Raw genomic sequence first — 26,863 nt, forward strand, 5'->3', positions numbered from 1 at the left:
TGCACTTCGGGTGTATTCAGTGCATGCTCTGTGCTGAGAGGTGGAACTCTGGAATCCAAATCTAATGTGATGTAAATGTAAAAAACCTTCTATGTTGTACATTGGTGTGTTCTTTCTATGGACAAGCAAAGTGGGAAATTGTAATGTCCCTGTTTTATTTGCATGCACTGTAACGATGCGACGCGTTTTGGAGGTTCCTGTGTGTGGTGCATGTTGTTAGCAGTATGACATTGAACGCTGTAACTATTTATGTTGCTGATAACTGATTTTACAGATGGAGCATTCAGAGGGCGTGGTAAAGCAAATAGGGGCTTTTTCTGACGGCATTAATAACCTCACCGTAAGTACTGAATACTTTCTCCTTCCCACAAATTACCACGGCCGGTAATGTACGTTGGATTTTATTTCACCACAAAGGGACACGCATTTAAGACCCAGCCTTCTTCTTTATGTACACCACACACCTGTATCCTCCCGTTGTGCTGGGAAAGCAATTTTCTAGGCGCAATTCTACCAATTTAATAAAAGCATTTTACAGTGCATCTGCAAACCCTCCAACTAGCAAATGGGCGTGCACCTGGAAGCCTGCTTGTCAGACAAGTGGGAGTACTAAAGTAGTATTTCTGGCCCGCATGTTTTGTGGTCCATGACACAAACGCACCGAGAGCTTTTCTGTCCAAATCATCATCAACTTTTATTTATGTAGCGTCTGCAAATTCCGTAGCGCTTTACAATTGGGTTTATATAAATACATGAGCTTTACAAAGAGGGTACTGTGCTTTTAAAGTCGGCACGCAATAGGCCCATCCAAACACACCCATTTTCTACTGATTCACCCCCCATAAAAAAATGAAAGCTGCATTTCACATTTTACACCCCATGTGTATTGGCTTGCCTTGCTTGTAGAGGTGAGGGGAGGTTGTGTAGTGAATCAGACTGTGTCCGTAGAACAGTTATGGGGTGTGGTTGGCTTGTATTAGGGGAAAGACTTGGGCAGATTAGGTACAGAAAGAGTGATGGAATGTTTGTTAGAGGGGACTTGGCCATTTGTCCCAAATTTATAAATTGGGATGGTTGTAAGATTCGGGTGTGAAGGAAGAAAATGTAATTATGAGGTGGAAGCAGGAGGATCATCAGCAGAGAGACGGAATTCCGTGTTTTCTGATGAGATGACGGAACGAGCATCGTCCCCGAGTCTATGAATGACTCCTCATATAATCACTATCTGTATCACTATTGCAGAACATGCTCTCTGAGGACGAACTACTCAACAACTACAGCTTCCTATCGAACTACGATGCCTGGAGATAGCTCCCAGCAACGGATCGATCCTACCGGTGTAACGCTCAATAACAGGAAGCCAAAGACGGCCTCGGACTCGTTCTCAATAATAGAAAATACTTTGTAAAATTAAATCCTATTTATATTTTATTTATTGCATTAGATAAAAATACGAAGCATACATTTTTTTTTTGTATATTACAAAAAGGTTATAAATTTATTTTTTACCTTTTATACCTTGAAACTGAAAATGAATATAACATTATTTGTGAAATAACTTGTGTGTATATATAGTTAAATTTTTTTTTTTGCAGATTTAGTTGTTGTTTTTTTAAATTTCAATATGAACTAAAATATGGTTTTGTGGTTTTTGTTTGTGTTTAGGATGTGTTGTGTATTGGTATTTGTTGCTGATTATATAATACCTCTGCTGAAAGCAAAATAAAACTACCCAATGCTGAAGAAGCGGGGATTGATTAGTTTCAAATAAAGATTATGTTTAAAAAGTAGCAAAATTTCACTTTTGGACACATGTTCTCAGGCTGCGTAAAAACTGAATATTGATAAAGACTTGCGTTTATCTACATATTTATTAGACTTTTTAAATATTTGAATATATTCCACGTATTTGTACCGTTTGCTGATAAGTTTCATATGTTATCGATTCTTCTTGGCCTTCGCACACTACGTGGTCCCACTTGTATGTTTTAATTCTTTTATGTCATTTCCTTTCAGATTGTATATATCCATTACTCAATTGTCAATCAAATAAAAGTACATTTTATATACATACATTACTTATTACCAATTCATTATCTAAATGTTATGTAATCAATTTATTTAGCGCTGGGATTTGAAGGGGCGATAAGATTAGTTTTGTAGTGCGTGTAAGGGGAATTGTTATACATTTAGAATAGTCATATGTTTCAGAATTGGGACAATGCAGCATATATATATATATATATATATATATGACGCTGTTGTTCAAGCACTACTTAATCAATTACAGTAATTCGTTACCAACTTGAGACTATTTGATGGCCGGGTGCATTGCAATATCATAGCTGGTATCTGGCAATTGTTCCAGTAATGGGATAGCTGATAAAATGACTTTCATCAGGGGCCTGATTCATTAAGGATCTTAGCTTGAGAAACTTCTTATTTCAGTCTCCTGGACAAAACCATGTTACAATGCAAGGGGTGCAAATTAGTATTCTGTTTTGCACATAAGTTAAATACTTTTTTTTTCATGTAGCACACAAATACTTGATAGCTTATGTGTACACTGAAATTTAAATTTGATATTTGTGTGCTACATGAAAAAACAGTCAGTATTTAACTTATGTGCAAAACAGAATACTAATTTGCACCCCTTGCATTGTAACATGGTTTTGTCCAGGAGACTGAAATAAGAAGTTTCTCAAGTTAAGAACCTTAATGAATCGGGCCCCAGATCTCTATCTCCATCGACCACTTTGGTGAATGCGGTTGGAAGAGAACCGCCATCGTCCTGTGTGTGCGTTCATCTATTGTCCACTTTACCACGTTTCCGTGATGCCGGATGTGTTTCCCAGCAGCATCATCGTCCTCAATTTGGACTGTGATCGTGTGCCGAGGGACAGGATCACTACAGGTGTGGTTGCCTTAATTATTGTTGCCATGCAGCGTCACAGGCGCTAGAGTCCTTTAATTGCGTCTCGACAGAGGAGATCGCCACGCACATTAAACTCGATTAACAATTTCACCAGAAATATGATCAATTAAAAATACTAAGATTTCATACCGTTACAGTATAATGGAAAAGTCTACTGTCTGCTATCTGTGTCTCTCTCGGAGAGATGCTTTATTGTACAATTAAGTTGATAGGTAATAAAAACTTTAATAAAGGAAAGATGTAAAGTAACTGCTAAATTCAGAATAGGTTTAAGTGTAGAAAACAATTTTTAAGTGCAATAAGGAAACCCAAAAAATCAATGTTTCAGTGACACCTCATTTGTAATAATAGCTTTTAATACTGGTGGAGATTTAACCTCATTCTGCACCTACAGATCTAGGGCCTGATTCATTAAGGATCTTAACTTGAGAAACTTATTATTTCAGTCTCCTGGACAAAACCATGTTACAATGCAAGGGGTGTAAATTAGTATTCTGTTTTGCACATAAGTTAAATACTGACTGTGTTTTCATGTAGCACACAAATATCAACTTTAAATTTCAGTGTACAAATAAGCTATCAAGTATTTGTGTGCTATATGAAAAAACAGTCAGTATTTAACTTATGTGCAAAACAGAATACTAATTTGCATGGTTTTGTCCAGGAGACTGAAATAAGAAGTTTCTCAAGTTAAGATCCTTAATGAATTAGGCCCCTAGTGAAAATTGCTGACCTACCAATTAGAGATATAATACTGCCTACAAATGCATATTGTTTTAAATCTGATTTTATAACGCATTAAGTTGCAGCTTTCAAATCGGGAAGTGGGAAAAAAACAAAACAAATTCTTAGTCGCATGCAGCCCTGTCCTCCCTCATACAGTCACTTGAGTGGTCCGGTCACAGCGTCCCGCAAGGTCAGCGCACTCACTGATATCCTGTGAACATTCCGGTGATCTGATTGGCTACAGATTGTTCTGACTACTTCAAAATTCGGAACAATCGCAAACAAACATGAAATGAAGATTGAATACAATAAAGTGCTCGGATCCTTGTAAACACACCTTTAAAAATACTCATTCAGATTAAATAAATTGCATAATAATCATATACTGAAATGATTTGTCATTTGAGTAACATTACGAAACAAGTGCTAATTTCTATACTACTCGTAATACAAATACTAAAAGTGTACCTTGTATTTTATCATTTCTTTAGGGTATATATGCCTGATATTTTTAACAATAAGTAAAATTAAATTCAATTTCTCTTGGGATTGTGTCATTAAATAGATATATAATGGAGCTTGAACCTTTTTAGTATCCTAGCATTGTGCGATTTGAGCATCCTGAGTTATAGTGCTTATTGTTAATTGTACTGTGCTGTTTTACCTTGTACTGTCCTATTGTTTGTACTCTAATAATAGCATTGGCCAAGAATGGAGATGTGAGGGTGTATTCACCCACACTGTAATGTGGTTTATCATGCAGTACATTTAGGTGCAGGTTCAATTCGGCGCGAGGTGCCGCAGGACGTCACCTCGATGTCCAGCCGTGCACCATCAAATCTCCGCTCATTTTTCCTCCCATTTCTATGGGACGCAAGGGAAACTGAGTACAGATTTTAGTAAAAACTCTGTCGCCATGTGCCTCCGCGGACTGTTCCAGAGACAGTCAGCGTTGCCTCGCACCTAATTGAATGTGTCCCTAGACTGATCTGATCTGATCTGTAATACACACCTGTAGCCTATACAGTGGCTGCCTAGTGCCTAAATTATGTCACCGATTCCTTGTACATTCATAGGCTGCATTCTGAACGTCATAAATCTCATGAATGTTTGTTTAGCTCAAAACATTTATAAGTATAAAGTATAACTTTTGGTTTATTCTAATTTTTGTGTTACTGTGTATACCTGACCATTCAATTAAATTAGCTTGTGTGCTTCCCAGCGCTTTTAAAGTGCTCCTATATTATCTATAATATTTATGCGCTAAGCATGACCTGATTCATCGAACTATATGAAGCAAAGTATTTCTACAGATATCTATCTATAGTTAGTAGGGCTGCGTTTTCTTCCTGTTGTTTTTAATTATGGATGTTACTTTGTTTTGCCTTTTTGTGATGCCCCATTAAATATTTACGTTTACTTTTGTTTTGTCGTATACAGGCTGTTTCCCTTTTTTTTTTTTGTATAGAATAGCATATTACCTTACTTGATGTACATCTTTTGTTTAATTATTGCAATATGGATCAGATTATGTCTTCATTTGTAACCTGCCTATATACTACAATAGTCTACATGTTGTAATATAACAACTGTACTAACACAACTACAACTTTTTAATTTACAAGAATAGAAAAAGTCAATTCATTGCTGTGTCTATATACTGACACCTAGTGTTTACATTTGAGAATGCAGTTTAATTTGAATTGAAGACATGACAGGTTTGGATTCTTCCACAGTCTGCATTGTTCTTCTCAAACATTATTTACATCATCTTCTGATGGGTGAAGCTGGGCAGATCACGGAGTGTGGGCGAGGTACATGAACGTGCATTTAGAAAAGTATTCACTGCAGAACTGTTTTCTCCCCAAAATAATTCTGAAGAGTCGTTCTATACTTTCAGTGGTACGCCTTTTAGACTTCAATGAGAACTTTAATATGGGAAAACATATTTTTAGGCACATTTTGACCAATGTTATAAAAGCATTCAAACACACAAAAGTGAGGCATATAATTAATGCCATCAGGATGTCCCCTCACTCTCATCATTAATCTAAGACATAATTGAAGATAAATTGAGCAGTGTTTTTAGGACAAAAGCTGAACATTTCAAATGGATGATGTGGAGATCCTAAAGTGATAATAGACTGGACTTTAAAGTGACATTTTACTCTACCACTCAGGATTGTTTCTTTAAGAAACTCTTCCTGTCTAAATTGGCCAATACCACCAATGATACCCAACCAAGCATGTTGTTATAGGCCTGATGGACTCTGTAACAGAAAATAAAACCTTAACCGTTAACATGGTAGATGTACCCAGGCCAGTCCATGTCCCTGCAGGCACCTAACTCAAATAACTTATCTGGTGACCTGAAAAATATATAATATTGACTTGCCATTGATGGGCTACATAGGAATTGGCAAATAAAAACTGTAAGAATTAAAGAGAACCTGGCACAGTTTTATGTGTGTTCTAATGCATTATTATAGAAACATTTTCCCTGCAAATGTTAGGCTTGCTGCACAGGATTATAATGAGTCCAGTAAGAGCAGTATAGTTGGCTCAATGTGATCTCTCTTATTCTGCTCTGGGATCTAATTATCACAGTCAAAATGTAGATGGTGACAATAAGCGTTTGAAGACCGAACACTGTGAATAATGACTATTTCAGGCATCTGGCACTTGCCTTATTAAGATGGCACCGGCCACTGGCATCATCAGAGAATGGCAGAGAAAAAAAGTAAGTAGAAACCTAACTGACCCCTACATTAAACAGTTGGGTTATTTAGTAGTTTTTGGGTCAGGTGTTAGTTTTTTTAACATAGACCTAAGATGCCGATCTTAAGAGGTTATTGAACAGTTTCTGTCATCCACCAGAAGTAATAACTGTAATGTGATATTGCTACAATGTCACACATTACAGAAACTAACCGCTTTTGGAGTTTGGACTCTTATGTTTTCTATTTGAATACTGTACATTTTCATTGTGGGTTTATATAATGTTTAAGCCTTTTTTTGTGTGTGTATATTATAATTATAGCAGAATCTGTGTTGCAGGATGTATTAGTGTTTTATATTTATATTTCTTCTATTCTGACTATTAAACCCATAGGACAGAATTTTAGCTATGACTACAGCAATAAGCCATCTTTTTAATTATTAGCTGTAACTTTCCAGATGATTAGAATATTGTCAATATAGCAACAATGTCTGCACTATGTGGGCTGTCATGCCAGATTTTATCCTCTTCCCATTTAGACATAAATATATTTGCATAGCTCTACACAAATTTAGTCCCCATGGCCGTTCCTTTACTTGATTGTAAAAATTACTCTCAAACAACAAGGCATTTTGAGAGGATACATTTAATGTTTTCTATTATGAAGTCTACTTTTGTCTTTAAATTTTGGTTTCGGTATCTGAGAAGTGGCGGACATATGCACATCCTGACATGGTGTCAAATCATTATACACATGCATTGACCATCAAAGTTGCTAGAATGGACGTGTCCTGCTATTCTACTGAACTTGGTAGCATCAAACATCGTGTTGTATCTTGTAAGTAGTTGGTTTGTTTTATAACTAGTGGTTGAAGGAAGGTTATGGATTTTGGGTAATAGAACACAGGTATTTTTCTTTTCTGTTTAGAATACCCTTTTTTTAACCCGAAATCAAGTATGATTAGAGTTTAGTGGTTTGTATGTTGTATTGTCTGAAAGCACTCTAGTGGCTTCAATCTAGTTTATGTTTAAGATAACTAAATAATAGTTATCCTAGAGTTAATAAAGGAGATAACTCATCCTTTATCGAATGTCTCGCAGTTCTTGTAAGGCTTGTTTTTCAGGCTTTACAAGGTTAAATCTAACATTTTGTTTATATCGCAGTGATAGATCAGAATTTAAATGTCTCTAGATAGTTGCCTTTAATGTAGCTTGGGAAGAAATTAGATTTTTTTTTTAAGTCTGTATATGTTTGTTTTGCTATTTGTACTGATCCTTTCTCTTTAAGGAAAGATTTTTTATGTGTTACTTTTCTAATGAACTCATGGACGTCAATGTAAAGTATCAAATTTATTTTATGTGTTGTGGGGGTCGTTTTACACCTTTTGTAGTGCTTTATGTGGATTTTGCAGAGCGAATAAACGGAGGTTGAAAATACCCTTCTTTTGTTTAATTATTTTTCTTGTTTGGTATGTTTTCTAGTTCTTCTTTTGTACTGAGTCTTGTTTTGTCCGAAGGGGGGGGGGACGGGGTTCTACATGTTTAATATGTGCCTAGTTGCATATTTAAGATAAGGAAAGAGTGGACAGAGATCCTCGCTCCCAATGGGAATTACATGGCAGCAAAGTTCTTCCGTCTTGGTTGCTTTGAATACACAACTATCATGCTGGCTGGGTAGGTTCTCTGTAACAGTACAGGTATCTGTGGTTTGTATGTTTTATTATTATATAGAAAAATGCACTAGTAAGATATGAAGCTCTACATGATAAAGGGCTCTTGTAAATGCAAAGTGTGGCTGTTATATACACAGGTCATGAATGGACGACTACTGTATGTATGTATGTATGTATGTATACAGGTGAGGAATGGATAACCACTATGTTTACATATATATATTGAAACATATACACTAGAACAGGGGATCTTAATCTTCTCTGTGTCATGCACCCCTCTGACAGTCTGGTGAAGCCTATAGACCACTTCTCATAGCTCATGCACCAAATATGATGTGACAATATCTGTGATTTGTATTGGTGACACAGGTACTACTAGTATTATCGTGGTGTGTCGCTGACATTCAGAATTGAAGGGAATGCTAAATTTCAGTTAGAGGTAAGTGAAAATAAAGAGGTATTTCTTATATCTCATCCAAGGTCAGAGAGCCCATCTACTAAAACCAACCTACTTTGGCCAGTCCATGCTCTGCTTATCATGATTAGTGAGAGAACCACTCTGTACATTTTGTGTAGTTATTGGCTGGCTGTAGAAGTCATAAGGAGGAGTCATTCTGCCTTTCTGTATTCATTCTTAAGAACAATACATGCTGGTAGTGTATAAGATCAGCCCAAGTCTGTAAAGTCATTCTTTTACTCACTTGTACTAAGATGATTCTGGGTTGGTTCGGAATTTTAGATTCTATCACACAACTGTTTTGTTTTACATAAAATCCTGGATTCTCTGGTATGGAGGTAGACTCCATGTTGCCAAGAGAGCCACAATTTACCTACATTTGTTTCCTCTCGTCCGTATGATTATTTGCACAGTATTCACCATTATAAGATGTTTATGCTTCCACGGTTGGTGTCCGCTTTGTGGTTTTGTGCATAGGATTTTATGTCGCTGTATTTCTCATCACTGGGCTTTTTTTATTTAGTTGGATGAGCTATATTTGTACGAATACAGTAACTTTAGGAACATCAGTTTTAACAAACGTTAGGCAGAAAATAGACGCAAAAGGTTGTGTCCACCGTCCATCAGCAATTGTTGGAACTCTGTACAATTACAGCGTTTGTCATTGTGATATAGAGATCACTATTTTGAGAAATGTATAACCTGTGCTCAACTTTGGTGAACATCGCGTAGGTGGATATTAAGCCACCTGTGAATACACCCTTAAAGATTGTCATCTTTTTATGGGCATTATTAAACAAGCTATATTCGTTCTCCTTTCTCTTAATTCGAGGGTCCCTCAACTGGGATCATTGAACCACTTTCGGCTGTCAACACAATGATTTCGGAGCACGAACTACTGGATCTGGGACTCTGAACATCGGTGGGGTAAAACCATGACATCACTGCTTGGGGCTAACTTGCACATTGGGCCCTCGTTTATTAATGATCCTGGGCTCCAACCCTGCACAGGAGGGGTGCCTGGAAAATTTTTATTTTAGAAACAATCTCCCACAATTCAGACTAGAGAGTGGGGATTTAAAAAGAAAAAAAAAAAAAGTATAAAAAGGTGTAAATATCCTTTTAAAATGTGTGATTAATACGCTTTAACTGCCATCTACCGATTCTACTGCTCCATAGCAGAGAACTTGCTGGACCGTTGTGCCTGAAGCGGATTTTGGCAGCTTTGATAATCTGTGCAGTCGTCTACTTCATTCATCTCCGCAAACATTCCATGATCCAAATGTAAGTGGGTGTAATATATGCTATAATCAATGCTACAATACACTCCCAACTCCAATCATGGTACAGGAAAAAACAGTTTAATCTAATTAATGAGCCATCATTAATATAACCGTTTTGAAATGTATTAAAAATTCCAGGTATAAAATGTAAGGAGAACCCATAAAATCTTCTAGGTAGATAATAATCCTGAGATGATTCTCACTCTGCCGCCTAGAACACGGTACAATCCATCACAGCTTCAAGGTTACACGTGGCTTTATGTATGTAAATTCCGACATTAGCAATAACCAAGATAATTGGTGATTAGTGAGGGGCGACAACTACCCGTGTTCACCTTATAGACACCACAGAAGGACACGATATGCCAATAGGTAACACAGACCCATTGTTAGTCCATATTCATGCATAATAAAAGTGCAACCAGTTGCATTACATCACATGGATGGCGTGACTACCAACGCGTATTCAATTTACTGCCACTAAAAAAAGAAAATCATTGTTCACTGTCAGTAAAAAAAAAAAAGCTATCTGTAAAATATGCCATGAATTATAAAACATAAAAATGTAAATTGAGGCACGCGAGATGCAAAAATCCGGAAACAGAATTGATGATGTAACAGGGAGAGGGGCGGCTGAGTAATAGCCTCAGTGATACAAGGGTAAGAGGGCGGTGGGAGAAGGCGGTAGAGAATACGAGGTTGTACAGGAAGAGGTATCGGGCCGAGGAAGGTTATATCTCCACTTTGTAGGTCACCTAGAGTACAGAGGACCGTTCTGGTGGTCCTACCATCAATAATCAACATTTAATGAAATATAAAAATAAAATTAGAGAGGTCCATGGGCTGCATAAGAGTCAGGAAAGATGTGAAGAACAGGTACAGCGAGGGCGAGAGAGGGGATGGGGTGATATGACGGAAACATCCAAATATAGAAAAGTTTATTAAGAGGATTTCTAGAAAAAGGGGAAGACACCAAGGTAACATAAAAGAACTCTTCTACAGAACGGGATAGATCCATGGAATATTCTCCCAGCAGATCCTACAGTAAGACCATTCAAGAACACATGGGACAAACACAATGCTACTAATTAAAACTTAAGCTAAAAAATGTAAAAAAAAAATATCCCCTCCAAAAAACGAAACAAAAACATACAGAAAAAAAGATGGACGGCAGCGGTTTCTTTTCTGCTATCAAATCCCATGTTTCGAAGTCCGTTATTCTACTGATATAACGGAACTGCACATGGTATAAATGAGAACGCTGTCTTTGCTCTCATAATTACTCATTAGTTTTGTACACTTTTATACATGATGTGTCATTAAGTATTGTCCAGCACCATTATATTGTTTAAAATTGTCAGTAAAGTATGGCAAACCTGACGGGCGAACAGAAAGACGATGTGAATAGGCATCACTATGAAAATAAGAGACCGGTGTGAGCCGTACATTCTGGCGTGACGCCACAGAGGAGGTGGACTTCATACAGAGGTTAATTCACTGGTTACTAAACAACCGTTAAGACCGCAGCTAACGTGTAACTTTTACTGCAGGTTCCATGTGTCTTCTGGAGTCTCCTATACCAACATCAGGGTGTTTTGGCACAGCGGCACATGCGTTCTGTTCACATTTAATAGGCAAACCTCCTGTCCTCGGGGTAGCCCAGCTTGGCCAGGTTGTCCTGACACGCAAACTGGATCATAGGGGGCGGCCCACACATCAGCACCAGCGGGCTGTCTGACGGCGGCGGCAAGTGCTTCTTAATCATGTCGGCGGTGACAAAACCGGATCCGTACTTCCACCCTGGACAGTGCGACATGGAGAAAGTATTGTTATATAGCCAAATTCAAAAATGTTATGTGTTGCCAAACTCGGCAAGATAACAACCAGAGAGGTATCTATGTGTCACTGTTGTGGTATAATAAGACGTAAATTATATTGTTATTATCAGAGAGTAGTGGTGTATTAGTTACAGTGCCATTATTACTATAGAAATACCAATTCACATGTAAAGAATAAAATCCTTCCTATAACTGCAGAATACTGCTGGTAATACTGCTGTCACAGAGATTGGAAGAGAACAAGAGTCCACAGAGTCTGCTGCGACTGGAGGGCACGACCATGGCTACTGCCGTAACCCTTCTTTGTCCAGTTATAATAGGGATTCCCTCAAAAACTGATGGGTATCTTCTCTCCCAATTCATCCAAACATTGATGAAGAGTGAGCTTCGGGGGCAACATGTACTGACAGCTACCTGTTTTGGTGTATTCAGCACAGAAGTGATATCATTGTGGAAAATGACTGCTCAATATATAAGAAAATGTAAAACAAATCTTAATACGTAATTACCTTTAGGGGGTCGGTCCAGGGTGTACCACAGCTTAAACTGATTAGGATGCTCCTTCGCTACAACGTCCAGTTCTGTGCGTAGCAGAATGTCGTCTTCAGTCTAAATATTAAGGTTGGGTCAATTTATTCTAATGCAGATCTGGGCACGAGACGCAAACTACAGGGTGCTTCCAAATCTAATTGCTTAATTTTATCGGTTTATACATTTGCCCCTGAAACTTTTAGTTAAGACATGTATTTATCCCCTGGCTCTCTCTTGTGTTTTATTTTCACCAAGGGATTTAAATCTACAATCTTATAATCCCTGCCCTTGCACATCACATGGATCAAATTGTGCACTGGATCCAAATGTATCCGCAGAGTGGTTCTGTGTTGTATCCAAGGCCAAAGAAAATAAACAGCTCTACCTAGACTACATAAAGGCTGTTGTGAAAAACAAAAAAAAAAGTCAAAAACACAAAGCGATACAAGTTGCCGGAGGACAAGCCAATAAATAAAAGTTGTCTGAAAGGTAAAAAGCCAAAACCCTAAAGCAGCATAATGTAAAAAAAAAAAAAAGAGAAGGAACTATATAAAATAGACTTAAACTACCTCAATATTATACACACAAATAATTGTAAATAGCTGATGTTCATATGATGGCGTTTTGCAGATTAGGTACAATCAGAATTTTACACTTTGCAACATTTATATGTACTATTTTGAATGGCAGTGATAGATACATTTTAGACTATCCTTTGTTCAAATAGAACAGGACATTTGTATTGTCACTGCAAAGATGATCACAGGAGGGGATCATAGACAAAGGGAGGAATGTGTTCTGTTCAGTGTTACCTGATTAGCAAAGATGAGGTAACATTTTGTGTTGTCACTTGGATCCTTTGTAATGTGACGGATCAGCTGCAGCATCGGAGTAATACCTAGGGTGGAATAGGAAATGAGTGATTCATTCTGTCTTGTCATCTTTCTAACACAAACACAGATGTAATCTAGATAGATAACGAAAAGGTTATACCTCATTCCGCACTCCAAAGAAATCCGCTCTAAATCCCCAAAAAGTGCCAGTGCTTGTAAAATTAAAGTTAATAAACAAAAATAAATAAAATGTTCAATATAGCACCACAATAAAGTTCCAGGGGTAGCTTTCCGAAACCTTATAAAATGGAAAAGTGGAGTGGGTGCCCATAGCAACCATTCAGACTAATCATTTTGTAGCTATCATTTTGTAGACTGTAGTAGATAAATGATAGCTAGAATCTGATTGGTTGCTATGGGCAACACCTCCACTTTTTCATTTTAGAAGGTTTTGGAAATATACCCCTCAATGTTTTGCAAAGTCCCAAAAACAAAAACACACAGTGCAATAAAAGACTAAGGCAGTGGTTCCCAAACTTTTTCAGTTCGCGGCACCCTTACAGTCTCCATAAGTTTTTCAATACACCCCTCCAAAATAATTACCAAGCAGTTCCGTTTTATAAGTAGTGGGGTCAATATAACGTAATAAGTATTTAGGTCAGGACAGAAATACTTAGTAAGTTGTTTGCAAATATAATATACACATAAATCCAAGGGAAAAGAATATTTTTATATATTTTTTTTCAAATATATTTCTGTCAAAGAATAATTTACAGCTAATATTAAAAGGAATAAGATCAAACAAAATAAAGCATGTTCAAAAATCATCACACTCTACACGCCCCTACGTCATCCTCACGCTCTGCGCGCCCCTCCGTCATCCTCACGCTCTGCGCGCCCCTCCGTCATCCTCGCGCTCTGCGCGCCCCTCCGTCATCCTCGCGCTCTGCGCGCCCCTCCGTCATCCTCGCGCTCTGCGCGGCCCTCCTTCATCCACACACTCTGCGCGCCCCTCCTTCATCCACACACTCTGCGCGCCCCTCCTTCATCCATACACTCTGCGCGCACATATCTCACACAAGACACTGCAAAAACCTTAATTCATGCACTCATCTCCCACATCGACTATTGCAATTTCTTCCTTACTGGCCTTCCTAAAATCAGATTTGAACCCCTACAATCTATTTTGCACGCAGCAGCTAGATTGATTTTCCTTGCCAACCGTTCTTCCTCTGCTGAGCCACTCTCAGTCTCTACATTGGTTGTTTGTATTTCAACAAATCCAATATAAAATTCTTCTACTAACATACAAGGCCATCAACAAAATTGCACCGACATACATCTCCTCACTTGACTCAAAATATTTCCCGACTCGACACCTCCGTTCTGCACAAGATCTGCGTCTCTCTTCCACTCTCATCACAACCTCCCATTCCCGGTTACAGGACTTTTTTTCGGGCTGTACCCACTTTGTGGAATTCCCTCCCTTGCACAGTAAGACCTCTTCAGACAAGCTTATAATATTCCTCAACCAGCATCTTAATCTCCCTAAGTTACCCTATTACCATCCTCTACACAGCTAACACAAGACAACAACCCTCTGACCAACATTGCTGTGTGACTGATCACACAGCCCACCGAATACTTTTTAACTTTGTATTCTATCTGGTCCAGTGTGCAATATGATGTAACACGTGCGGTTGTGTTTCAAACTCCCATTGTCCCATAGATTGTAAGCTTGCGCGCAGGGCCCCCTTACCTCTACATATGTATGTATTACCCAGTATTGTCCTATAAATGTTTGTTCCCAATTGTAAAGCGCTACAGAATTTGCTGGCGTTAAATAAATGTTGATGAAGATGATGATGATGGGCCAGAGTCATTAAGGAGAGCAAAGCATAAAAAAGTAGTAACTTTGGTACCTTGGCAAAACGAGGTTCCATTAGAGAGGGAGGTAAATTTAAAATGTGGGGACAGATTTATAGTTTGGGTAGGGCATGTCCTAGATCAACTTTAAATTTCAGTGTAAAATTAAAGCTACCAAGTATTTGCACATAAGTTAAATACTGCCTGAATTTTCATCTAGCACACAAAGTAATAAACTAATTTGCACCCCTTGCATTGTAACATGGTTTTGTCTAGAATCAAAGTTACTCCTTTTTTTTTTGCTTTGCTCTCCTTAATGAATCGGGCCCCAGAGGTTCGCAATCTGTGGCTTTTTTGCTGTTGTGGAACTACAAGTCCCAATATACCCTTAGCAGACCTTACTGGGACTTGTGGTTGGACAAAAGCTTGAGAGCGACCGGTAACCTAGTCTGAAATAGATATTGTTATTGGCTCCTATTTAATATGAAACTTGTAGACTACATTCCTCTTGCTATTTATTGGATGATACTATATGTCATTAGGAAAGATACCAACATATTTAAAAACAGTAAACATGTATAGAAGTAATGATGGCGTCACGTGTTAAACTCAAACTAAAAATGTATTGGGGGGAAATACAATGAAAGTTACATTCAGAACAATAGCGGAGCGGAGCAGCTTAACAGCGTTAGCAGTACATGCTGAACTCCCATTACCCTATTTGCACACAATATAACAATATAATGCAGTGTCATATACACTAGTGACAGATTGTTGACAATTAATAAACACAAAAGTATAATTTTCCATATAAAATGTAATTAAATCACAACACTACATCAATTATTAACCCCTTTTCTTTCCGGCATTAGTCCAAAAATAGGATGACAAATAATGAATGTAAATATACAGCCATAACGTGACCTAATATAATACTATATTGTGATATATAATACAGCTGGAGGAGGCAACACACAAGCAGCCAATCAGAAGCATATAGCATTGTGTCTGCCCTCCAGCACCTCGTAAGAGGAGTATCTGGGAATGTGTTGCTTCTAATTCTGCTGCATTCTATTTCTGCATTATATCCCTGTCATACCAGGCTGAATATTCGTCATGTTGATGTACAACAAGGGTGGCCGAACCGCATGCGGCTCTGTGAATTTAAAATTGAGGCTCCTGGCCGGCTCTGTGATACTCTGCGGCTGTCAGCAGTGCTCCGGGTGCCAACAGCCACAGATCCGATAGCTCAGCTCACTGACAGCAGCTGCCTCATGTGACCTCCTCTGCATAACGGAGGGAGGTCATGTTATCACTGCTATCCAATCAGGGAAGGAGGAGGAGAGTGCGCAGTCTGCTCTCCCTCCTTCCTCTGTGTGGGTTTCAGCATCTGTGTGAGAGGTATGTAAGGGGCACGTGGGGAGGCTGAGTGGCCTGTGTGGGGCACGTGGGGAGGCCGAGAGGGGCCTGCGTGGGGAGGCCGAGAGGGGCCTGCGTGGGGGGGCCGAGAGGGGCCTGCGTGGGGGGGCCGAGAGGGGCCTGCGTGGGGCACGTGGGACGGCCGAGTGGCATGTGTGAATAATGTGGGTAGATCTCATGGCATGTGGAGAGGCTGATGTGTATGTAAGGGGCACGTGCTGAGGTCTGGTGGGAATGTGAAGAGGTCTGAGGGGCATGTTGGCTATTTGACTTTTTTTTGTATCCCGGCTTCAACAGTTCCCTCTAGAGCGATTGTAGATACAGAAGCATCGTGAACTACTGTGTAGAGACGGTAAATACCCTTTGAACCGTCATCCGCTGGACACAGCAGCAAGGTAAGAGCTGAGATTATTATTATTATTATTATTATTAATAATATTATTATTACCATTTTGAAAATGTTGGATAGCTTATTTTTTAACTTAGCGAGCTATTGTAAATTATTATATTTTCATTGTGTGTGCCTTATGTATGCGCATGTTTATACCGTGTATATGTATGTGCACACATATATTAAAGGTAAAGTTGGCTCTTTGCCGTATCTATAGGTATTTGGTGGTTCTTGGGCTCCGACTGGTTGGCCGCCCCTGATGTACAACGGGTCTGCTTTTACTATGCCGTGCTGCTGTATGAATACTCGTACATTGTCTACTTGGTTATTGTGTGCCTGGTGCAGCTATCTCTGGTTATACGATCAGGGCTGGGACACAGGCTACGTGCAGTACTGCATACAACTACACAGTGCTCCACAGGACCTTTGGCCCTATATAAACATTACAATGTTTTCTCCCAGCCTTTACTACAGCTTGTGTAGCGTTGCTGCACCTTGCGAGTCAGTAATCATTTGGCTTTTGCGCCTTAGGTGTAATACTCTAGAGAGACAATGTGGTATTCGTATCTAAACATCTACATAGACAATAACAGCAAAAACCAACAATCTGGAATCAACTTTCACTGTAATAAAGCAATACACACAATCAAAGTTGCAATACACACTTGAATGAAATGTAATTAAAGGATAATTCTCTGTTTAAATATTATTGTAACAAATCTAAAAGGAGCCTTTGTTGTTGGCACTAAATACTGCTGGTCTTTCCCCAATCTGGTGGCATCAGCTAGTGACTTAGGCGAATTAGGCAAAGAGCCAACACCTGCAGAGAAAGTAACACACAATGGAGTTTGAAGTGGAAGAGGGCAGGCCAGACTAACCAAGAGTACACAGCAGCGTCTGTTACCCAGAGTAACCTAACTAAAAAATATTACTGTCACGGAATGTTTCGGACTGAAGATCACCTGCAGGTATTAGCGCTGCTACACAGGGAGCCGCGGAGTCTTACACACCACTGGTCTTCACCAGGGACCCTCGCAAGGGAGTTTGGGTTTCGCTGCAAGTGGCATGCAGGCCGCGGCCCTCCCAGGAAGCTACCAGCGAGGTGGGTCGGTGAACAATCGTAGTCGTACAGGCAGAAGTCGTAACCTTGCGGGCAAGCGAGGTACCAGAGGAGAATCCAAAGCGCATTCAGGATAAGTCGGTTCGGTACACAGGGAGTCAGTCAGGATGCAGAAAGAACTACAGCAATGCCAGATGGTGCCAGAGTCTCCTTAATATAGAGGTAAGTGTGTATTCATTGGTGGACCGCCGACAGGAAGCCAGGGAGCGCGTCCCGTTGCTGTAGCAACGGCCGCGCATGTGCCCAGAGCCCAGCTGGAGGAGGCGTCTCGTTGCCTAGCAACGGGGCGCATAGGAAGTAGAGAACGGCGTCCATCCCCGGCAGGAGAGGGAACGGCGCCTGACAATTACTCCACTAGAGGCCCGTCGTTCCTGAATCCTTCAAACCAAAGCTGACCGATATGAAATTGTAACAGAAAATGACTATGCTTGGGCCTAAATTTAACGGAAGCCACTTGTTTGAAAGTAGAATTCTCCTTTTTAAAAAAATTCATACCAGAAGTAGGGCAGCTGTACGATGGAATCCTGACAATTCGTTGTTTTATACGGTGGTGATGTACAGTAAAGAGGTTTTATTATGCAATGTTACCAGTCCCTTTTTATTACTGAAGTGCACATTAACAAAACAGCTTTGTGTTATCTGTACTTACCGGTTCCTCCGGCGATCATACCAATGTGTTTTGTGGACTTTGTCTGAGCCTCAGACTTTTTATCTGGTCTGATGGCAAATTTACCTAAAAGAAAACCAGTAATTACTGTAAGAATTAGTGAGCTGCTGGGACTTGTAGTCCCAAAGCTGCTGGATAATAACTCTGCTTAATAACATATTACCAGAGTTAACCTTACCCTTTCCTTTGTAGACCAGAAGACCATTTGGACCCCGGAAGTCAACCGTATCCCCTATTTTCAAGCTGTCCAAATACTGGGTCATTTTTCCTCCGTCGGGGAATTTAGGGTTCACCTTCTTGTAGTACACCTGTATATTAGAATAGACCATTATTAGAGCCTACATAATGAAGCGCCTTATAGACAGCTGTATGAATGACAAGACCTGTAACGCACAGCGTCTGCACACAAGTGCGTTATACCAGTTGGTACAAACTGTCTTTTCAGAAATAGCAAATTAATATTTACTTTTTAGGAACAGAAAGAATCAGTGCTTGTGTCCTACTTTTTTCTGTTCTTCAGCTACAGAAACAATGTTAGATTATCTGTAGTTCACTTTGATTGGTTGTTTTCAATGGCCGGACTTTCAATGAGCGGAATGAAAAATTGCGACTTTTGCGCAGAAGCATATACACATCCGTACACTTACGTTTATGCAGCCGTATGTACACACCCCTGACCTGCTTCTACAAGTGTAATGAGTTGCAAGGTCAAAATACGATCAACTCAAAATACAGGGCAAAAAAAACACTACATGGACCAGCAACCATTGACTGGAGTCGTGTCGTTCGTTCTCGTTCTCTCTCGCCCAAGCTCAAGGGTTTTATGAGTCTTTTGGGCCCAAACCGCCCAACTATCTGATCTGACTCAGGTAGATTTCATCCAAACAGTGTGGTCTGGAGCAGACACACACATATATACTGTGGTCACAGTGGACATTTAGAAGTGGCTGTATGGAAAATGAGACTGAATGGCCGGGGGAAATAAAGCTTGATAGGTTTAAATTAATTTTAACCTTAGATGATTTTTAATACTATTTAGTAAAATACAAAGATATAGTGACGCACAGATACTCCATCTCTCCGATCTCTAATATACACACAATGGGACACACACACACACACACACACATATACATACACACAGGGAACAGTGATCTGGCTCTATCACTAAAGCATAAAAATGTTTTCTATATGGCCAAACTCATCTGTGTCATGAGATGGATGCTGAGAATGGCATTCAGTAATATAGAAGACATAATCATTAAGGGGTATATTTACTAAACTGCGGGTTTGAAAAAGTGGAGATGTTGCCTATAGCAACCAATCGGATTCTAGCTGTCATTTTGTAGAATGCACTAGATAAATGACAGCTAGAATCTGATTTGTTGCTATAGGCAATATCTCCACTTTTTCAAACCTGCAGGTTAGTAAATCTAGCCCTAAAACTCAGTTTTTTCTTTATTCTACTGAAAAGTTCCGAAACAGATCTTTTCCCAGAACATCAGTTTCTAGTGAATTAGCATTTATTTTACAGTGTGTCTATAAGTGACTGATTTGGAGACCAAAATAAACTGAGACCTATGCAACTAGCTCTCAGTGTGGCTTCTGCATTAGAGTCAAATTTGTTTGTGACAATTGATCACCAAGTGGTGAGTTAGCTGAGCAGTAGGGAAAAGTGCCAATATGACATACCTCCTATACCGGAACACTTTGACCACTATATATACAGTATATAGTTATACACATGTGCTTGAATCCCACTGTCCCTGAATTCTTTCGCAATAAGTTGTTTAAAGCAAATGAGGGCGATAAACTCATTGCACGCATTATTAGTGCATGCATGCAATGAATTGTTAATATAGCTTTCACATCTGCTCTATGCGTTTGATTTGCTCTGCGTGTACCCAGAAAGAGGGCGGCTATGCAGTCTTGCGAGATTCTGGCACATATGCCTGCCCTCGACTTTAGAAGTGGGACATGAAAGTGAAGGGGCGTTATAACATTGACAGGGAACAGTAAACACGTCTAGTGAAGTTTATGGCTCTGCATATGGGTGGAAATACGCTTGTTTTCAGTGCTTTTTTTTATAAGAGTAATTAACTTCTATCAGCCCTAATGTATTCATATAATATATGTGCCCAGTTGTTGTGAGTATAATATCTAATAAGCTTTGTACTGCAGGAGACATCTTACCTTCACAACCAGATCAACGTAACCGGTGACTTCATCGCTAGACACTGGAGTGTACGCCCGAACCACCAAGCTGCCATTAACTTTGGCCGAGAGGTAAACATGTTGTCCTATGTAGACAAATATAGAAATAAGTTTTATAGCTAATAAAAGCCAAGTGTCCCTTAGTATATGCATAACATTAGGGAAAAATGCATGCTGTACTGTTGATTTATAAGGATATAAGAAATCACAAAGACTTTCCATGATCATATAAAGACGACTTGTAAGAGCCTTATAATCTAAACATGTTATCCATTATAATACTAAAATGATATCTTTAAGATAGGTACATTTTTGATATACCGATAGCATTGGAGGAATACATTTATTTTAAATTGTCATAAATGTAAATGGAATTGACATGAGGTGAAGGAAGGTGTGTGCTATTTTGTGTTTTTTATGTGATCATTGTTTTAGGTGTGTTTTGCTAAGGGTAAGAAGAGCCTTTTGTGCTTCTCTGATTAAAAATGGACAGGTTTCATTCATAAAAGCGGTTTCTCTGTTATATCTAAGGCTTCACAGGCACAGAAATGCCGTTTAGATTGGTTAATCCAAACACAAGGGCTCAGCTGATACACGTCTGAATGGGAATAACAGTTATTCTCTGTTTCAGCATTTGTCGGCAACAAATAGCTGGTGCCAGATGTGGGATATTTATTTTATGATTTGTGGTGGAGGAGAGTAATACACAACGACCTGTACTATTTACCAAACAACACTAGAAAATCAGGGCAAGAATGTGTACTGCATCTTAATTTTTGTTATTTTAGGGTCAGGTAGAAGAACAATCTTAGAGATGATGGAGATAAGATTTTCACATCGTCCCGTGGCCACTGCATACCAACCTTAATGCCAGGCAGCAGTCACCTCTTTGAATGTAATTAGTACAGGAGGAAAGCAGGGTGATATATATCAGTGACTGACGGCGGAAGAGGCACAGGGGACTGGTCATCGGGAGCAGAGGCACAGGGGACTGGTCAGCGGGAGCAGAGGCACAGGGGACTGGTCAGCGGGAGCAGAGGCACAGGGGACTGGTCAGCGGGAGCAGAGGCACAGGGGACTGGTCAGCGGGAGAAGAGGCACAGGGGACTGGTCAGCGGGAGAAGAGGCACAGGAGACTGGTCAGCGGAAGATTATATATAGTCAATGGGAAGCTGCAGTTATAATTTCACCAGTAAATGCACAATAGTAGAACTGTTTAGATAATCGTTTGTATTTTTATCAGGGCAACAAACAAATTCCACAAATGAATTATGTAGGTTTAATGACTTCTAAATGAAACAATTAATGCTCCAGTGACCCACTACCCTGGTTATTTTTAAGTATTCAGCCCTTAAGCATGTGTGACATGTATTTGATCCTCTACATGACAAGCATGAATAGCTGTCATGTAAGATATAGAGTAAACATGTTGTCTTTGGTACAGGACAAACCTGTCACAGTGAAATAAACATTTCTGAACAAGGGGCCCTTCTTGGAAATAAGTTTGCACTAGTACACGGAAAGATAAACAAAGACTGTAGCATTCCATAAGGAAATACCTAATAGAGAACAGGGTATCCTTATACCGAGGCGCATTGTACCCTATGTTGGACCCACATAAACCAAGTGCGTTCATCTCATATAATGACGACAATGGTATCATTATGAGTAGAGTAATAGTTATTATAGGCTTTACCTATCGGAAGTCCCAAAATTGTTTGTGATGAAGGGAGCCCAAATCTGAATTTTTTGGTGTCATGACTGATTTCCTGAAAACAAGGATTAATATGTTATGTCAAAAGAAAGCAAGAGCTTGAAAATAAACCCATAAATAGATAATGATCTGATAACTGATGCATGGATGGGAATGAAAGAGACAACACGCATATACCACAAAGATACAAATTAAAGATCTTCAGCTGAACCCCCAGAGTTTGAGATATACTTGTCCCCAGGGCCGGATTTACCATTAGCCAACCTAGGCAATTGCCTAGGGCCCAGTGGTTCCCAGAGGGCCCTCCCAGGGCTTGTGGTGAGACCAACCTTTAAAAATGGGCCGCTACTTATGGGCCAGTGCTATATGCTTGCACCCCCGGGCTAAAGTCTTCCAGCCAGCCCCTGAATAGGGGTATATGTTATGCTAAAAAACTATAGTGCTATGGATTTTTTCAGGGAGGGGGCCCCAAACCAGTATCTTGCCTAGGGCCCCATGTGGTCTAAATCTGGCTCTGCTTGTCCCATCTGGTGCCAGAATAATTCCAGGCATAATAGCCAGGACAACTGCATACAGTGGAAGCATACTGCAGCTGATTGAATGGCTGCCAGAACTTATCCAATCAGCTGCATTGACAATTTTCTACTGTACAGTAGACTTTAATATTCAAGCATTCATGTAAGTTCTCTTAAGTTTGAAGGTTTGTGCATAATACAGGATTTTACTGTGACCAGCTGATTACCAAATCTAAACGTCCAGGCGCATAAACGGGAAAGGTCCACACAGGGTATCTAGAGAACTATTGCTGTCACAAAATTATATATTGGCTCCCTTGTATACGGACTTTCTGAAACAGTCCTTTTTTTTGCCAATTTAAATCTTTAACGCCCAATTCTTATTTTCACATTTTTCATGATTGCTAATAGGTTTCTATGACTATCTATATATTAAAAGCATAAGTACGACTTTCATGAGTGACTTATTAAAGATCTTGGTCTGTAGATTTGCATAAAAATACTAGCGTTTCAGAGTTTTGCCGCAATTGATCAATTGAACTCTGTAAAATGTGACAGTTGGAAATACACCTGTGCATCTGCTGATCGCTCTGGAAACTGATACAGTTAGTGATCTCTTTCTGTGCACCTACTGGAACATGTGACCAGCTTGGTGCTCTGGAAACTGTGACAGTTATTTGCAGCCCTGCTGGGTGACCTGGAACATGTGACCTGCTGGGTGGTCTGGAAACTGTGGCAGTTATTTGCAGCCACATATATCAGCGTGTTTTGCTTGGACCATGCCCAGCAATGTAACTTCGATGGAAGAACTTATCATCATCTATTTACTTATACATTTATTGGAGTGTATAAAGAAATTCTTTAGTTCCTTTACTATAGTGATTGATAATACAGTTATGTATTCATTATACTCCCTTGTTAACATTTCTACAACCGGGTTTCTCTAGTTTTATATTAATAAAAGGAAGTATTAGTCGGACTTTATGGCCTGTTCAGACTTCACTTCAGGGCTATACAAGTATGTTAATCCAATCTGAAAGGGTGTAACACTATCACACAAATACACACTTTATCTGAAGTTTGTTCCTTCCCATTTATTCACCCCAACAAATTTCAAGGTAAAATGTATCTGCTCATATATACCTGTTTTTCAATGAGAGGTAGTGGATATTTTGTGTTGGGATCCAAAAGAGTAATTGGGGCTCTCTTTGCCTGAGACCCCAAAGATTTAATCAGGAATAATAAAATGGTCACTCCGACTACAGCCAGTGCTATTATCACGTTGGTTTCCTAAAAAAGATTAGAGTGCAATAGGTACATAAGAAATAATAATAATTTTTAACTAATTATATTGCTTTGCTCAGTCAAACACATATATAACTTATGTGGTGGACAGAATGTGATATAAGTGCATGTCCCATGCACCATATATTGGTGTGTCTATGATACAGGTATGTCCTGAATATGTGTTAGAGAACACAATGCATAAATACAGTATGCATTTGTTGAAACACCTGCACTGACCCCCTATTTCATCAACAGGGATAAGCATTTTTCACACACAATATAATTCTAAGATAGGATTAAACAATGATGACATATTTCTCACAACTGAACTGTGTTAGATCATTTAATCATTTACATTTCAATAGTCTGAGAGTCATTTATGAAAGCTAATCACAAAAAATGATAATCCTTGCAGTTTAGAAAGCCATTGCAATGTTATCAAATGCACAGAGTGAAATCAATACTTCTTGTATTGTGTGCAATTGTTTCAATTGAATTGAATTACTTATCATCCTCTTCCACTACACTCCCCCACGGCCCCTCCCCTGGTGTGACACCACCTCATAGCCTTGGAGGGCCAATAGGATGTTATCTCTCCTTTCCCATACACACATCAGAGCAGGAGGACACCAAAGTGGCACAAACGTGACATGTGTAGCATTAATCAGAATATATTACACATTGACTGGAATACACTGAGCAATAATGCCAATATGTTCTACAGAATGTCCTCGTTGACTATGGAATGTTGCATGTTCTACTACGTTCTAACATGGACTGAATGGCAGGCAGCTCATGTGCAACATAACAGCAGTGCTGTATATAATTGACACTACATCCATTGATCATAGCTGGTTTTACATCATTTGCATTGTGTGCTAAGGATTTGCAGCGTTAGTGATCAGATCATAGCTCTGCCATGTCCCATGTCTCCTACAGTGCAGGAATTCATTAGCAGCTCTGCCATGTATATATAGAGCTAGTGTTACTGTGTAAACCAGGGTGAGAGAGAGAGGGGCAAGAAGAATATTTAAAGGTGCAGTGTACACACAACAAACATTCCTGCAATACCATGCACTGACACACCAAGCACAGCACTCACCATGGTGTCTCCTTGCAGTAAGTGATTCCTGCTTCGTGCATCCAGAGACCAGGTACAATCTGCAAAAGAGTGGTAACTGGTAATACCCCTCAGTCTACCCCGCCCCTATAATACAGGCTCCACCTCCCTTCTGGGACTACACTACCTGCTCATTAATGTGAGGGGAAGGAGGTAGGCAGGTAGTGCATTACTGTAGTACTAGATATTAGAGCAGAGATGGTCAACCCCGGGATGTTGCTGAACTACTCCCAGCATGGTATGCTGGGACTTGTAGTTCTCCAGCAGCTGCAGTGCCACAGGTTGCCTGTCCCTGTGCTATAGTTACTAAAGTCATTTGATTTAAATTTATTCCTACATAATTTACTGCTGTTTATAAATGATGCAGTTCATGATATAGTGTAGTCACTTCCTTACATTATTATATTGTTTAAAAATAATAATGTCACTTTAACATTTACTACTAACACTGTTAAGTCGTTTCCCTAAGCAATCATTAGGCTTAAGTTTACGCATTGACATATGGCTGGTGCAAATAGAAATGTTTTTATTATTGCTAAAACATTTTAAAACTATTTTTTTTTCTATTCACCCCCCTCCCCTATAAAATACATTTATTAGGATGTTAAGATTTACTACTGTGCATAAAATGCATTTTTACAGTTGCTCATTCCAAACACATGTTCTACCATGCATGCACAGCCGCCATCACTAGTAATTGGCACTTACACCTGCCCTGTAGCTGGAGCAAGTGATACGACAGGAAAACACGTATGTTTGAGATGCCCAAAGCTTGAATCGGACGCTGCTGCGTGCGCTCGTCGTAAATGCCCTTTGCACTTGAAGATGAATTGGATGTTGTTGCGTTCACTGGCGTATAGTCCATTTCTGGACATGCACAGAGATATTTTATGCAAAATACAGCATGTATCAGCATTTACTTTCCTTGGTGAATCAGGCCCAGAATAAGTAACAGGTGTAATTATTTACATGTTATATATGCATAATACATAGCATAGCAATAAGCCGCTTTCATTCATGTTGTTGTTCACAAACAGAAACCGATGTAAACATAGATCAGTAATTTACAACCAATGGGCAGGACCACAGGCTGGAAGTTATGAGCAATGGTGAATAACAGTTAATCAGGGCAGGGTTAGACAGGTGTTTTAGAACTCCACCATCTTCCAACCAGGAAGCAACATATTTTAGAATTTTGACAGTTGAATTGTTCTGTTGTCTTGGGAACAGCGTTCCCCATTCACTTCAATGTTATGAATTAGACTGCTGTGCCTTTGCCCTAAAAAGAGTATATAAAGTAGGAATTGCATGTGATTTATTATGTAAATACACAAATTCACTTTATTTTTAAAACATATTCATATTTATTGATGATGATTGTTTTATTTGTTATATGTTGGTACTAAAAGGTCATGGAAAATATAATCATAGGTCATCTGTTGTCACAGCACAAGAAATGTTGGGTACCTCCTGATCTATGACCACTTGCTCTCCTGATCACATATATAAGAGATAAGTGGAATTGTTGCTTATAATGTATATTTCTCTTTGAGCA

The 26,863-nt window shown here is 39.3% G+C and overlaps 2 protein-coding genes across 8 annotated transcripts in view; one reads left to right on the forward strand and one right to left on the reverse strand.

Moving 5' to 3' along the window:
• PPFIBP2 (PPFIB scaffold protein 2) overlaps window positions 1–2,078 on the forward strand; it is a 171,392-nt gene extending 169,314 nt beyond the window's left edge. For all 7 annotated transcript variants that reach the window (XM_075188066.1, XM_075188065.1, XM_075188068.1 and 4 more), the window contains 2 exons: window positions 275–340; window positions 1,243–2,078. In XM_075188066.1, coding sequence (XP_075044167.1) covers window positions 275–340; window positions 1,243–1,311 — 135 coding nt within the window. In that variant the 3' untranslated portion in view covers window positions 1,312–2,078. The remainder of the gene's footprint in view (window positions 1–274; window positions 341–1,242) is intronic.
• An 8,625-nt stretch (window positions 2,079–10,703) lies between these two features.
• On the reverse strand, window positions 10,704–25,373 carry CYB5R2 (cytochrome b5 reductase 2). Its single transcript, XM_075187484.1, has 9 exons — window positions 25,291–25,373; window positions 24,045–24,191; window positions 22,369–22,441; window positions 20,652–20,758; window positions 18,637–18,766; window positions 18,441–18,524; window positions 12,975–13,060; window positions 12,141–12,240; window positions 10,704–11,593 (listed from the first exon to the last, which is right to left on the reverse strand). Exons 1-9 carry the CDS (start codon window positions 25,291–25,293, stop codon window positions 11,421–11,423), a joined length of 903 nt encoding a protein of 300 aa, XP_075043585.1. The 5' UTR covers window positions 25,294–25,373; the 3' UTR covers window positions 10,704–11,420.
• Window positions 25,374–26,863: the final 1,490 nt, after the last annotated feature.

The sequence above is a fragment of the Mixophyes fleayi genome, chromosome 10 (assembly GCF_038048845.1).
Source record: "Mixophyes fleayi isolate aMixFle1 chromosome 10, aMixFle1.hap1, whole genome shotgun sequence".
Lineage (NCBI taxonomy): Eukaryota > Metazoa > Chordata > Amphibia > Anura > Limnodynastidae > Mixophyes > Mixophyes fleayi.